We start from the raw sequence: 15,088 nt of genomic DNA, 5'->3' as shown, positions 1-15,088 counted from the left end.
AGTTCAGCTCAACATTAGATATTTCTGCTCAGCAGATGAACATTAGTCCAATAAAAACAGGAAAAACAGTTGTTCTGGAGTCTGATTCTGATTTTTAGATAAATGTGATATTTTTCACAGATATTAAAAAAGAAAAATGCTTCAGTCTCCATCTAGTCTAAAAGTTTAAACATTTATTCTCCTTATAACTCATTTTATGCTCACGTCTTCGAATAAATACGTGTTTCACAGTGAATGCAGTCCTTTGTATTTAAAGTTCCATGCAGATTTGGAACCAAAAGTATAGAACATTAATTAACCTACACTACCCGGGTATGGCACATGCTCTGCTTTTTTGGAACAGAGTCCAGCTTGGAACCTGCAGAGAAGCAACAAAGAGCAGAAACCCACACTGTGGGAAAGACTCCACACTTCTGACTGATGTTCACATCCACTTTATTTTTCACAGATAAGATTGGAACAGAACACTGAGAACCAAAAAGAACAGAGGAACAGTTCTAATGTCTACTAGAAAACATGAATCACAAGAACACCAGACACAAACACCAGTCTGGTTCTTTATCCGCCTCTTCCTGAATATATATTTTTGGGAAAGTCCTTTCCTCACTAAATGGTAGGGATGCGGTTCTACTAAGACTGTGGATCGTTCCTTAGGTGGCGATCCGATTCAATTCATGAATCAAGCTCAATGGCTCACAGATCAAACCACCATTCTTGCTTTTTAACAGAATGTTTGTACAGTTACTATAGGTATGTATTTTTACTGGATGTATAAAAAAGTTTAAATTATATGAATTAAATCAGCATCATTTAGAACCGAAGATCAAAATCAACAAAAGTGATACAAACACAAAGAGTTATATAGAAAGAAAGAAATGGGGTTTGTTACTTTAAACAAGTTTCCATCAACATTCTGGTTACGTTCAGCAGTGACATGACAACAAAAACATAATTGTTTTTGGGTTGCACGGTGGTGCAGTGGTTAGCGCTCTTGCCTCAAAGCAAGAAGGCTCTCAGTTCAAGTCCTGGTTGGAGGATCTGAAAACAGTAGAGTTTGCATGATGTCCCTGTGCATGTGTGGGTTTCCTCTGGGGACTCCAGCTTCCATCCAAAACATGCTTCATAGATCGATTGGTCGGTCTAATTGTCCCTAGATGTGAATGTGAGAGTGCATGGGCCCTGTGACAGACTGGGTACAGGATGCCCCCTGCCTTCATGACCCCAAAAGGGAACAAACAGCTTAGAAGAGGATTCACATGAAAATGTTCTCCACAGCTTTTCCATCCTTAAAATTCTGCAACACTTTGTATTAAATCATTGCATATTGAAGTTGCTTTTCTGCGCTGCAGAATCTGCTGATTCATGGTGATTCCATCAGTGAGTGGATTTAAAAGAATGTGAGAAAAATTTTTTTCACTCAATGGTTACTGGCTCACATGCCTTGACAACTTAAAAACTGAAGTCCCTCCTTTAATCTAAAACAGCGTTTTTCCACCAGTGTGCCGCGGCACACTAGTGTGCCGTGGGAGATTGTCAAGTGTGCCGTGGGAAATTACCCTCATTGTTTCTCTTTCGGCTTTTCCCATCAACATTTCCCATCTCCAGGATTTCAGCTCTGTGTTCATCCAAACAGGCCCTGATAAAACACTGAGGAGTTAGGAATATAAAAGATCGTAAAATACTTTTTCTTTGTGTTTATTTAATTCTATTAAAGACATTTTGATAAGAATGACGGCACCGCAATTCAGCTGCAGCTCCGGCTGTATTTTGGAAAAGTCCCGTCTCCACCAATCATTCTTGGAGGCTTAATCACATGTCATCAGTCTGACCAATCAGAAGTGGTTAAAGTATTCACTTCCTTGTTCTGATTCTGCTCATAAAGTCGCTCAGTTCTAACAAAAATACCAGCTAAAGCTCGTCTTTAGCGGTGTAGCTTTCCACAGAATCCGGTATCAGACCGTGGAACAAGAGAACAAAACCATGAAGTTCAGAGACGCGATCTCCGCCGGCCGTTTAATGCACTACTTCTCCCATGATGCATTGGGTTGTGAGAGTGACAACGCACAAGGAGATCTGTTGTTAAACGTCTTGAAACCAACGAACACACTTCAAACTGTTTTTAAATCTTCTAACTTAACTTTTATTGCATCTTTTAGAAAAACAGCTGCAGTTTCCAGCTTTTTCTGCAACAATTATCTCTTTGAAATGCATGTGAGATTGTGCAGGGGCTGTAGATAAATACAGACTATGAGTTTCTCCTTTTTTTTTCATTTTTGGATGCTGGTGTGCCGCGGGATTTTTTTTAAGGTTAAAGTGTGCCGTGGCTCAGAAAAGGTTGAAAAACCCTGATCTAAAACAATAATGAAATTATGACAAAAAAAATCAAAGGTGTTTATAAAACGTTTCTCATAATAATGTACACACTTTGACAACATAAACCTTGTCTTAGCAGAAACTACAACATAGTCATTGAAAACGATTTAGGCAATTTTAGCAATGTGGAATGGTGCAAAATAAAATCAGTCAACCAGTCTGACTGAGATAATTTACCCCTCCAATACCAAAGCGGTCGCTGGCAGGAAGGACACAACACACTTTGTAATAGGGGTGTGTATTGGCAAGAGTCTGGCGATACGATACGTATCCCGATATTTTACCGAAACAAGTTTTCTGTTTTTTTAAATATGACTTTGAAAAAACTCAACCTAAATTTTAATGTCTTCCACTGTAATAAAATGGTCAAATTCGGTTTAATGATCACAATGTTAAGCACTGCAATTGTATCTCATATATAAGTTGCGTTTACCAAAGCAAATTCATAGTGCTTTTATTTTGGTAAGTTAAAATACAGAAAGGGAACGGTCAACATTGTGAAGATCACAAATCATTGGAAAGAAAAGGTTCAGAGCACTGTCTAGTGGGTCTAGATGACCCAACTCCCAACAGTAACGTGCCTAAAATAACACAAGGGTTAAACATGATCACTAAATGTTTTTGACATAAACATTTGTTAGAATTTTCTTTTTTTCCTGGACAAAGAACGTCGTTTTATTTAAACCTATACAATAAATTCACTAAATTAAAGTAAGGCTTGAAATATTGTTCTAATGTATTTCACTAAATTATTTATCACTGAGCCATTTATCAGCCATAAAAACTATCTCTCACCTGTATGAGTCTTCATGTGTATTTTTAGAATATATATTCGACTAAAACTGGCATCACATTTATTGCAAGGGAAAGGCTTCTCTCCTGTGTGAATTCTCATGTGTGTTTCGAGATTTGATTTATGACGAAAACTTTTATCACATTCTTTACAAGAAAAAGGCTTCTCTCCTGTGTGAATTCTCATGTGTGTTTTGAGTTTTGATTTTTCACTAAAACTTTTTTCACATTCTTTGCAAGTAAAAGGCTTTTCTCCTGTGTGAGTTCTCATGTGTGTTTTGAGAGTAGATATGTGACTAAAACTTTGATCACATTGTTTACAAGAAAAAGGCTTTTCTCCTGTGTGAGTTCTCATGTGTATTTTGAGATTATATAATTCACTAAAACTTTTATCACATTCTTTACAAATAAAAGGCTTTTCTCCTGTGTGAGTTCTCATATGTTTGTTGAGAATAGATATTTGATTAAAACTTTTTTTACATTCTTTACAAGAATAAGGCTTTTCTCCTGTGTGAGTTCTCATGTGTGTTTTGAGATTTGATTTAAAACTAAAACTTTTATCACATTCTTTACAAGTAAAAGGCTTTTCTCCTGTGTGAGTTCTCATGTGTGTTTTGAGATTTGATTTAAAACTAAAACTTTTATCACATTCTTTACAAGTTAAAGGCTTTTCTCCTGTATGAGTTTTCATGAGAAATTTCAACTGAGGCCGCCCACTGAACTTATTACCACATTTTTTAGATGCACAATATCTTTCATCAGACCCATTTTGGACATAACTTCTGTCCCTCGTCTTCCTCTGATCTCTGTTCTGTGGGTCTGTCTCTTTATCTGTAGTTGATGTTGATTCTGTCTCTTCATCTGTAGTTGATGTTGATTCTGTCTCTTCATCTGTAGTTGATGTTGATTCTTCATGTTGGTTTCCTTCTTCATCCTGACTATCAGTTACATTAAAGCTCTGCTGATTGTTTAGATCTGCTTCACTGTTCTCATCTTCCTCATAGGTAGGAATCTCCATCAAGGTATCAGTCTCCTGCTTCAGATCAAGCTGATCTTCATCCTGACTGATGAAGATTTCCCCTGGTTCCTCTTTAATCTGTGGAGGTTCTGGTTCCTCCTGTGCCTCTTTAATCAGTGAAGGATCTGGTTCCTTCTGTTGCACTCTTAAGTTCCTCTGCTGGTTGCAGAGATCTTCCTCTTCAGTCATCCAATCCTGGGGGAGAACTGCAGGAATACAAACACAAGAAAAAGCCCTTTTATACTTTAAAATGAGTTTGTGTATTGACAAACACCAATAAAAGTCAAAATCTGCTCAGTCAGGAACCTTATAGTTGAAATTTTTAAATGTAAAATATGAAAAACTGTTCATTCCAGCGGCACTTGATGGAATGCCCATCCGCACATGGGGCTGGGATCACTCCTTCCCTGGCTCTGGGACAGGGCGGGGCAACCCTCTTGGGGCCCACGGTCACTCTGGGTGACATCCACCAGGTCTGCGGGGTCTGGGGGGGGGTGCTTTGTTGGCCCTGTCCTGTGGGGGGGGGGCTGTCTGGAGGAGCGGGAGGGCCCACTATCGGTGCGGGACCTTGAAAGTTTGACGGGTCGGGGTCTCCACTGACGCAATCGGCTGTCGCCCCGGCTGGCTGCCTCACTCCCGTCGAAGCCTGACCAGAGTTCTCCCAGGGGCGCGGACCTGGACTTGCTCCGGGGGGCGACGCTTTCTGGCTTCTCTCTCTCTCTGTGTGGGATGGGTGGTGGCGGCGCCTCATGGGATGGGCCCCATTTACAGAACACAATTTCCAAGAGGTGGGGCGGCACACCTCCAACTACAGGGCTCCTGACTGACTTTTTTCACTAGGAGCACTGTGGCCCCCAACTGAAAATTTTAGGGGCACAACCAGCATAGGGACCTGGGCCCTATGCTGGGGGGGGGGGGGGGGGTAATTAGGGTGAAGGGGGGGGGGGGGGGGGGTCAGCCTGCGTTGCACCTTGGGGGGAGGAGCTACTTGGCAGTGGTCCCCCTTCAGTGGTTGCCGTATGTAATAGTCCACCCCCTCTCGGTTTTATTTACACCGTAGACATGTAGGGCCCTTGGTAAGGGGGGTGCTTGGACATCACAGCAGATGTCCTTTAGCGCCCTACCTGCCAATTTTACCTGCACTGTAGACATTTAGGGCCCCTTGGTGGGGAGGGTGATGGGACATGACTGAGTAATCAGGAGATGTCCCCTCAGTTCCCTTTCCGCCAATTTTAACTGCACCCTCAAATATACATTCCAACATAGACACACACACATGCACACACTCTCACAAACACACACGCACGCATTTGGTTTGGTTTGATTTGGTTTGAAATGGTTTCACAAGGAAGGCGAGACCTTGGACCATCTGTCCCCTACCCCATCCCTGGTAGGGGGTACTGGGCCCTTGGCGACGGTGTCCGTGTTCCCTGGATGCTGGTTTCCTGGGCCCGGCGGTCCTCTCTCCACGCAGGGAGAGGGATCCCTGAGCTTTCTGGCAAGGTCAAGACCCGGGGATCACATCACAGTTGAGCCGGGGGGTGTCCGAGTCCCTGTGTTGTGGGTTCTGGTCTTGCCCCCGAGCATTGGGCCTCGCCAAATTTCCAAATGTGGACGACCCTGCTCGGGGCCATGTTTACAACACCCCTTGTGTGGACCCCCTCTTCTCCTGGATGTCTTCCTCCTGGGCAGGAGCGGCTGGCCCCTTGCCTTGCTCTTTCATGGACCTTTGCTCTTTCGGGGCCCCGTGGGCGGTCCTGCTGGCTCTGGCCTGGGTGGTGGATGCATCGCCTGGGGGGCGGCTGCTGCCGTGCAGGCTCTTGGGGGCTCTGGCTGCCGCAGCTGCTAAGGCAGGGGTCTTGGTGTAGGGATAGCTGGGCGTTCCCCCTCCTACTTTTCACCTTCCATCATGCATTTTTTAGAGGAACATAAACACTCACTTGATCACAGGTGTTAGTTAGTGAACTAATATTTTGCATGGTTTAATGAAATATTTCACACTAGTTCAGGGGTGGGCAAACTACGGCCCGCGGGCTTGATCCGGCTCGCCCCCATGTTTGGTCAGGCCCGCTGAACAATATCAGAGACCTGTGTTTTTTTTTTTTTTTTAATCTGCCCACATGATCAAGAAGTGACATTTTCTTCCCCCCTTCTGCAGTCTGTGCTCCAACCTGAATTCCTCTAAAATTCCTGTCAAACAGAACAGAAGACAGTCTTCCCTTTTGCGTCGCAGTTCATCTTTACCGGTTTGTCTCATTCTTTTAGAGTGTTTATGCTGCGTTTTTTAAACAGCACCCTGTTACGTGTCCTGATTGGCAGGAGACCCTGTCAATCAATCTCCTCAGTCCGTGCCGTGTCTCCTGTACGCGGAGCTCTTCATATCTACAGAAATCTTTGATCCATCAGATCTTTGTTTTCAATCTAAGATCCTGGACTTAATTTCCATGAAAGTTTGAGACTTCAAACAAGAGAAAAGGATGAAAATGTTCATGTCTGTCTGAGAAAAGTGTATGTAGGCAGTAGGGGTGTAAGAAAAAATGGATTCTGAAAAATATCGCGATAGTTCATTTGGCAATACTTGTATCGATTAAAAATGCTGCCAGATCGATATTTATTTAATTATTTGTGAGCGTCCTTCAGCGCCTGACTCTTCTTGTCCACTTCACCCTCCAACCGCTAGTTGGCATCAGAGAACACGGAGCCTCTTTGAGCAGCTCTACTCTGCACAAGACAACAGGAAGCCTGCAGCCAGAGGCAGCTTGTTCTGTTGTTATGAGACATGAAATACTTAGTTTTTACTTGGAATGGACACCAAAAAGAAACTCTGAGCCATGTTGCTGCCAGTAAGATATGAAAACGTGGATTGCTATGCTTTTTAGCGGCTCAGATAATATGAGGGAAGCACGGCTGATGCGATTGTCAGCTCCACGCACAACACTAAAAAAAATGTCATTCATACAGACTGGCGGGCCGCATAAACATTAAACTTTCATATTAAGGCAGGGGCCGCAAAATATTATCTTGGGGGCCGCAAATAGACCGCGGGCCGAGAGTTTGAGACCCCTGCTGCAGACTCTGGCACTGGTACACTAGCTGCAGGTCGGAAGAATGAATCAATAGTTCACTTGCTCATAGCTCAGACGCACATATCAGGTTGTGATGATATTTGTCTCCGTTTCCTTCCCACAGATGTTTGCGTGCACTCGATTATCTCTAGGCCCCTCCCCCTCCACACATTTCAGCCACTGACAGGGCTCCAGACTGCGACCATTGGTCGCATTTTGCCACCAAAATTTGAGAGTGTGCGACTGAATCTTACATCCAGTCCACATGTGCGACCAGTAAATTTGCCTCCCCCACCCTCCGTATTTTCTATACATTAAACGTGGAAGGGGCACGTCAATGATCAATGAAATAATCAATGAGACGCGATCGCACACGCGTTTCACAGTGATGCCTGTCTGTGAGGCGGCCACTGCATGTGAGAAGAATAGGGAAAGCCGCTGTAAGTGGCTAAATGCGTGGAGGGGGAGGGGCCTAGAGTGCGCATAAACATGAACATAAACTGCGCGTAAACATCTGTGGGAAGGAAACAGAGACAAATATCATCACAACCTGATATGTGCGTATGAGCTATGGGTAAGCAAACTATTGATTCGTTCTTCCGACCTGCGGCTAGTGTACCAGTGCCAGAGTGTACAGCAGGGGTCTCAAACTCGCGGCCTGCGGTATGTATGAATGACGTTTTTTTTAGTGTTGTGTGCGGAGCTGACAAACCAACCAATCACAGTGGGGTAAATGAGTCTTGGGGGCGGGACATTGACCAGGCTTGAAGCAGGGGAACATTTAAGGCAGGACACCTGACAGCCCCCTCCCCGGACCACATTAAGGAGTTCCTTACTTTCCTTTTTAGAACGTGTTTATTCGCTCGTAATTTTCTAAATACAGGCAGTCAGTGCTGAACTTTTCTCTGGGTCACACCAACCTGGAGGAGGGTTACGGTGAGGCACGCGTCGGCGTATCAACCCCGACCAAACGGTTCTCGTCTGCGGCTGTCAGTGCCGCACACCGCTCCCGCAGGAGATGGTCCGCTGAGGAGAATGAATCTAACGGGGTTTTAACTTTAAACACGTGCGAGAAACGACAAGATTTAGTCTTAGAAACACTTAAAACACGTGGGGAAAATGCAACGTTAGACGACAGACGTGTTTAAGATGAACCAGCACTTCGCCAGGATCGTTGGGGAGACCAGGCGGGGGGGGGGACTGAAGGAAAACAGGAAGTTGGAGATGTCCTTACCATTCAATTTAGTTTTAATGTGCCTCTCCCCCTTTGTGTAATCTCTGTTATTATATATTTTATATTTATTTGAATGTTTTGTAATGTATGTAGCCTTTTTTTAATCATTTGGTATTTTAAATGATTTTAATTACCGTATTTTCCGGACTATAAGTCGCACTTTTTTTCATAGTTTGGCAAGGGGTGCGACTTATATTAGAAATAAATTGAAATAAATACATTGTTAACCCTCCTGTTATGTTCATTTGTGAGGAACAGAGATGATGTTCCTGGGTCAATTTGATGTATGAGGTATGTTAAGTGTTAAGAGGATGTTAAGTGACTCAGAGAATCAGCAAACTTTTTTTTACAGTAAGATCTTGAAGGCTAACAACATAATATTCTATTTTCCAATGATTTCATAGATTCAGAAATGCAATAAAAGTGAAAACTGTTTCTACAAATACAGGATGAAAACAGAGTATTAGTTGGCCAATGATGCTTCATGAAAGGAATAAATAAATAAGTTTGAGAAAAAATTACTGTGAAATTATTAGATAAACAGTCTGCTATGATTGTGTCATATAAGGTTGTGAAAGTTAAAATGCGACTTATAGTCCAGTGCGACTTATCTGTGTTTTTTTCTACTTTATAATGCATTTTTGGGCTGGTGCGACTTATACTCCGGTGCGACTTATAGTCCGGAAAATACGGTAATCACTCAACTACAAAAACCCATCAGGACACATGTCCCATAATGCATTGTTTTGTAGTCTGTAGGGCAGCATGGAATACACGAAGAATGTTGTGAGATCAGGATTATTATTTTGAAGAGTTCTGTATGGTAATCATGTTCAGAAAAGAAAACACAGGGAGCCGCATCACCCTCTGCAATTATAAGGGGTAGGGGTGAGTTAAAGCCTCTCCCCCACCTCTTTACCTGTTCAGATCCTGCAGCAGAGAGTTGTTTTCCCCCGTTCCCCTTCAGTGTATTCTACACAGAGAGCGCAAAACACGGTCATCATAGCAGCAGGTTGACGCCATAGTCGGAGCGCCCCACCGCAGATTTCATCAGTTTGACGTGGAAATCTTACAAAATATAATAGTTTTTTATAAAAAAACACAGACAACCGCGGCACAAGGGTGAGAGAGCCGCATGCGCCTCACGCTGATTGGCAACCCTGGTCTAGGCTAGCACCGGTTTCAGCACCCACTTAGTACACACCCCCGCACGGACAGTAAGTTAGTGTAGAACCGCCACTGAGTGACAGACGGGTACCCAAAAAGAAGAGCATGAAGCTCTAAGGTCTTCTCTGTTTGTGTGATGAAGGTGACATACCTATGTGGTGGAGCTGCAGCTGTGGTTTCCAGATGACATCCAGCAGTCTGCGCTGACGACAGAGCTCCTCCTCGTACTGGACGATGGTTCCTTCACAGAGTCTGCAGATTTCTTCAGCAGCAGCAGCTAGTCGCTCGCTGATCAACTCTCTCAGAGACTGAAGGGAAGACATGGTTCCTGCTCCGATCTTCAGCTCCAACTCCCACAAACACCGCCGTCCTCTTCACTGCAGCTGAAGTTAGTTTTAGGTTAGATATTCGACAGACATTCAGCGCGGATCTCCAGTAGGGTCTCTTAGGGACTGTCAACAAATTAACAAGCGCATGAGATGGATAAGATTTTAGATCAAACCCAAGACTAAATGCTTTGCAAAGATAAATTAATTACTATAAAACATTTTCTCATGTTTATGTCTAAATAATCTATTTCTTTTGCAACGTTTTAATGGGAAAAGTTTTTCAATCATAGATGCTCAATATTTTATATTTTATAATCTAATCGTTTCTTCTATAGCTCCAGAACCACCTGACCCAAAGATATAAAACTTATGCCGAATTGTGGTACTGACACCCCAACATCAGACACACCTCTTTGTTTTGTAATCAAATATGTTATATATTTTATATGAATTTTTATATCAAAATTCCAGAGGTTTGCGTATAAAAGTTGGTCATTTTCTTCAACAGCTCCCAAACCGTACAATCCAAAGAGATGAAACCTAAGCCAAATTGTTGTACTGACATCCCAACATCAGACACACCTCTTTCTTTTGTAATCAAGGGTGTGAAAACTTTTATATGAATTATTATATCAATATTCTGGAGGTTTGTATATGAAAGTTGGTCATCTCGTCATTAACATGACGAGGACATCGAGGGGATGACGCACTGCATCACAGACTATCTCAACTTCTGTGCAGATGTGGTCGCCCCCACCAAGACTGTTCGGTGTTACCCAAATAACAAACCATGGGTAACACAGGAAGTCAAGGCTGTCCTTAACTGGAAGAAGAAGGCCTTCAGGACTAAGGACAAGGAGGAGATGAAAGCAGCACAGAGGGAGGTGAAACGCTGCCTGAGGGAAGCAAAGGACTGCTACAGGAAGAAAGTGGAGCAGAAGCTGAGGGAGAACAACATGAGGGACGTCTGGGAAGGTGTCAGAACCATCACTGGACACAAAGCCAGGACCAGCACAGAGGGGGGGAGTGTAGAGAGAGCCAACGACCTGAACATGTTTTTCAATAGGTTCAGTGAGAACACTCCACTCCCCACCGTCACTGTAGCCTGCCCTCCCCCCGACATATCTTCATCCACAGTCACCAGCAGCCCACCCTCCTCTCCCCCCCACCAGCTGCCGCAGCCACCACTTCTTCACACCCTCCCACTCTCACCTCTCCTGCACTACACCCCCCAACCGGCACCTTCTCCTCCTCCACGGGAGCTGAACAGCCCCCCAACCCATCTACCCTCCTCACAGCCCTTCCCCTGTTTCACGGCTGACCAAGTGAGGGGGGAGCTGAGGAAGCTCCGGCCCAGGAAGGCAGCAGGACCCGATATGGTGTGTCCACGGCTTCTGAAGACCTGCGCTGCTGAACTCGGGGAGCCGCTACAACGCATCTTCAACCTGAGCCTGCAACTTGGGAGAGTGCCCACCCTATGGAAGACTTCATGCATCGTTCCGGTCCCCAAGAAGAACCGGCCCAGCGAGCTGAATGACTTCCGACCGGTGGCACTCACATCAAATCTGATGAAGACGTTGGAGCGGCTCTTCCTCAAGCTCCTCAGACCCCAGGTGCTGCACGCTGAGGACCCCCTACAGTTCGCCTACCGGGCAGAGGTTGGAGTAGAGGATGCCATCCTCTTCCTCCTACACAGAGCACACTCGCATCTGGACAAGGGAAAAGGCACTGTGAGGATTACTTTCCTGGACATTTCCAGTGCCTTCAACACCATCCAGCCCCTTGTACTCCAGGAAAAACTCTCCAGTATGTGAGTGGACCCGTGCCTGGTTGCTTGGATTTCCAGCTACCTCACCGACAGACCACAGTACGTCAGGCTGAAGGACATCACGTCTGACACTGTGGTCAGCAACGTGGGAGCTCCACAGGGGACTGTACTTTCCCCTTTCCTCTTCACCCTGTACACCGCGGACTTCTGCTACAACTCGGACACGTGTCACATCCAGAAGTTCGCAGATGACACAGCCATCGTGGGGTGTATCAGTGGCGACGAGGAGGAGGAGTACAGGAGCCTGGTGGATGATTTTGTTGTCTGGAGCCACAAAAACAACTTACAGCTCAACACCTCCAAGACTAAGGAACTGGTCGTCGACTTTGGGAGGGACAGACCCAACCCCAGACCAGTTCTGATAGGAGTGGAGGAGGTGGAGGTCGTGCAGACCTATAAATATCTTGGGCTGTGGCTGGACAACAAGCTGGACTGGACGAGCAACACGGGGCAGCTGTACAAGAAGGCCCAGAGCAGGATGTACTTCTTGAGGAGGTTAAGATCCTTCAACATCTGCAAGAAGCTCCTGGGGATCTTCTATCAGTCTGTGGTCGCCAGTGTAATAACCTACGCTGTGGTGTGCTGGGGGGGGAGCACCTCAAAGACAGACTTCTCCAGGCTGGAGAAGCTGATCAGGCGGGCTGGCTCTGTGGTTGGCACAAGGCTGGACCCTCTGGCTACTGTGGCAGAGAGAAGGACACTAAAAAAACTAACGTGTATCCTGGACAATACCACCCACCCTCTGCACACGATTATCAGTAGCCAGAGAAGCACCTTCAGCAAGAGGCTGCTCCTCCCAAGGTGCAGCACTAATAGACTGAGGAACTCCTTTGTCCCCCGTGCCATCAAACTCTTCAACCTCCACTTAGGAGGGGGGAGGAAGACGGAAAAGGAAAGGGAAAGGGCCTGAATGACCCTTTTTTTTTGTATATACTGTCTGAAGATATTTAAATTGTTTCTTACTGTTCTAATCTTCCTATTTTTTTCTAGTCACTGTGCTGCTTTTCCCTTTTTCCTATATGTATGCCAACCAGTGCTGTATGCGATGGAGATGTCAATTTCCATGCGGGAACCTCCCAAATGGATGAATAAAGCTGTCTGTCTGTCTGTCTGTCTGTCTGTCTCTCTGTCTGTCTCTCTGTATCTTTTTCAATAACTCCCAAACCATACGGCCCAAAGAGATGAAACCTATGCCTAATTGTTGTTCTTACATCCCAACATCAGACACATTTCTTTGTTTCGTAATAGAAGATGTTATATATTTTAAATGAATTTTAAATAATCAAAAAAAATCAATAATATTCACTTCTTTCATTGTAAATCTGAGTCAGTGCCACACCAGCCATTGACCTCACCGCACGTCACTGGTGTGTGTGTAAGTGTGTGTGTGTGTGTAAGTGTGTGTGTGTGTAAGTGTGTGTGTGTGTGTGTGCGCGTGCACAAAGAGCTGTGAAATAAAAAAAATAGGAACTGTAAATAACTATTCCATCTTCAGTTTGTAGCCCGGCGCCCCTACGACGCAATTACTGCAAACCCACTTTTAGCGCCCCTGGTCGGTGTGAAATGAACAAAACAGATATTATTTCGAAGTAAAACACATAATTTCATTATTATTAAATTCGTATTTCCTTGTATATAATAAGCTGTTGGAATATATAGCTTTCTGAGCAATTATGTTCAATAATTAGTGCCATTTTTGTGGAATTGCCTCATATGCTGCTGCTCTGTGGGGAAACACGTCTCCACGCCGCCATCATGGTGTCTAACAGGCCCCCCCTCATTCTAAAAACACATCTGGAGCCTGAAAGAACATCCACGGATCAAACTGAATCAACAGTTTCTGGAAGAAGTCGCCATGTTTTTAGGAAGCCCTGTTGTGTTTCTCTGCTGCTCTTTTCCTCACAGATCATCACAACAGCTTCATGATGAGAACAGAAAACAACTTTAACACAAAGACTCACCAAAGAAGAAGAAAATGGAGAAACTCCAACGTCTGTGTCTGCTGGACAAACTGCTGACTCACTTTGAGAACAGAACTCCTGTGTGTGTGCGCGTGTGTGTGCACATGCATGGCTGTGACTCTCCACTGCAGTTACAACAAATCACGTGACTGCAGCTGCAGCAGTCAATACGCTGCTGGGTCCTAAAGAGTAAGACATTCAGCCCTAAGATGCTGAAAAATACAGAGCCCCCCAGGTGACAGTGGTTAAAAAAATCTGATAAACCACGCGCACGGACAGATCTGTGCCCGTGGATTAATCAATTGTGCTCGTACTGATGCTCAATCGTGCACTAACCCCACTTGGACAGATCTGTGGAGATCCGCCCAGCGCCACATATTTTCATTTCATGTTTAGAATGAACCTGCTGCTCCACACAAGTGAACGTGTCTCTGAACAGAGCAGCTGGGGGGTATTCCAGAAAGCAGGTTATGCTAGCTCTCACGGTAAGTTTGAGGCTTAGGAAGTAGATAACCTCAGCTTTTGGTTCCAGAAATGGAGGTATGTTTCAGGGTATGTCAAGTTGCCATAGCAACTTAACCTGGTCTGGAGCAGGTTTAGTTGAAGGTTAGTTTGTTTTCAGAGAGGTGAAGCAGCATGGCGTGTCCATTTGAAGATGATTTAGTGGATGAAGAAGCTCAGATAATACTTTTTCCACCATGAGAGGGTGATGAGACCACATATGGATGTTGGAAAATTAAACTTTTACTTTGATCTAACTTAATAATTTGCTTCAGTTAAGATAAATCTATTTTTTTTGTAAGTCAGTTTAAAAATAACACAGTTTTCAGACAGTTATTTTACTTTCATTCAAATTAATTCAATTAAGTAGGTGTAACTTTGGTGCTGCTGTTAGATCGGCACCGCAAGGGATTCTGGGATATCATTCCCTTTGCCTGTCTGGATGGATTTGGGTTTAAGTGTGGGTTTTTGACCAAATGTGTTTAGTTGTTTAGCTGTTTTAATGTGTTTTGCCATGTTTCGCCGAGTTATTTTGCCCTACTGAGCTTACATCTCTGCACCATGAGTGAGAGTGAAAGAGAGGATGATTATTTTATATAGCACCCCTACTGTATTAATCTTTTATGTCAATGACCGGAAATTCTTTAACTAGTTTAAACGTGCTTCCTGGAATACCACCCAGGTCTACCTGATCTAGACTCTAAGAAGTCATCAATTCTTTGAGCATTTCTTTCCTCTCTTCTTCTACATTCTTCTTCCATCTTTCCTGCTCTAAGAAGGTATTTCTCCTTCTTGATGGATCAGATTCATTCCTGCCTTC

The 15,088-nt window shown here is 44.3% G+C and overlaps 2 protein-coding genes across 2 annotated transcripts in view; one reads left to right on the top strand and one right to left on the bottom strand.

Moving 5' to 3' along the window:
* The window catches only part of LOC144989024 (NACHT, LRR and PYD domains-containing protein 12-like), a 166,787-nt gene that overhangs the window by 143,070 nt on the left and 8,629 nt on the right, over positions 1 to 15,088 (top strand). The gene's annotated exons all lie outside the window — the stretch shown is intronic.
* LOC144989186 (uncharacterized) lies at positions 419 to 13,909 on the bottom strand. The gene is made up of 3 exons (XM_078941367.1): positions 13,768 to 13,909; positions 9,801 to 10,032; positions 419 to 4,389 (listed from the first exon to the last, which is right to left on the bottom strand). Exons 2-3 carry the CDS (start codon positions 9,970 to 9,972, stop codon positions 3,158 to 3,160), a joined length of 1,404 nt encoding a protein of 467 aa, XP_078797493.1. The 5' UTR covers positions 9,973 to 10,032; positions 13,768 to 13,909; the 3' UTR covers positions 419 to 3,157.

This window comes from Oryzias latipes, chromosome 2 (genome assembly GCF_053564925.1).
Source record: "Oryzias latipes strain Hd-rR chromosome 2, Olatipes_Hd-rR_3.1".
Taxonomy (NCBI): Eukaryota; Metazoa; Chordata; class Actinopteri; order Beloniformes; family Adrianichthyidae; genus Oryzias; species Oryzias latipes.
Note: the sequence above shows the minus strand (reverse complement) of the source record. Positions and strands in the feature narration are given on the sequence as shown.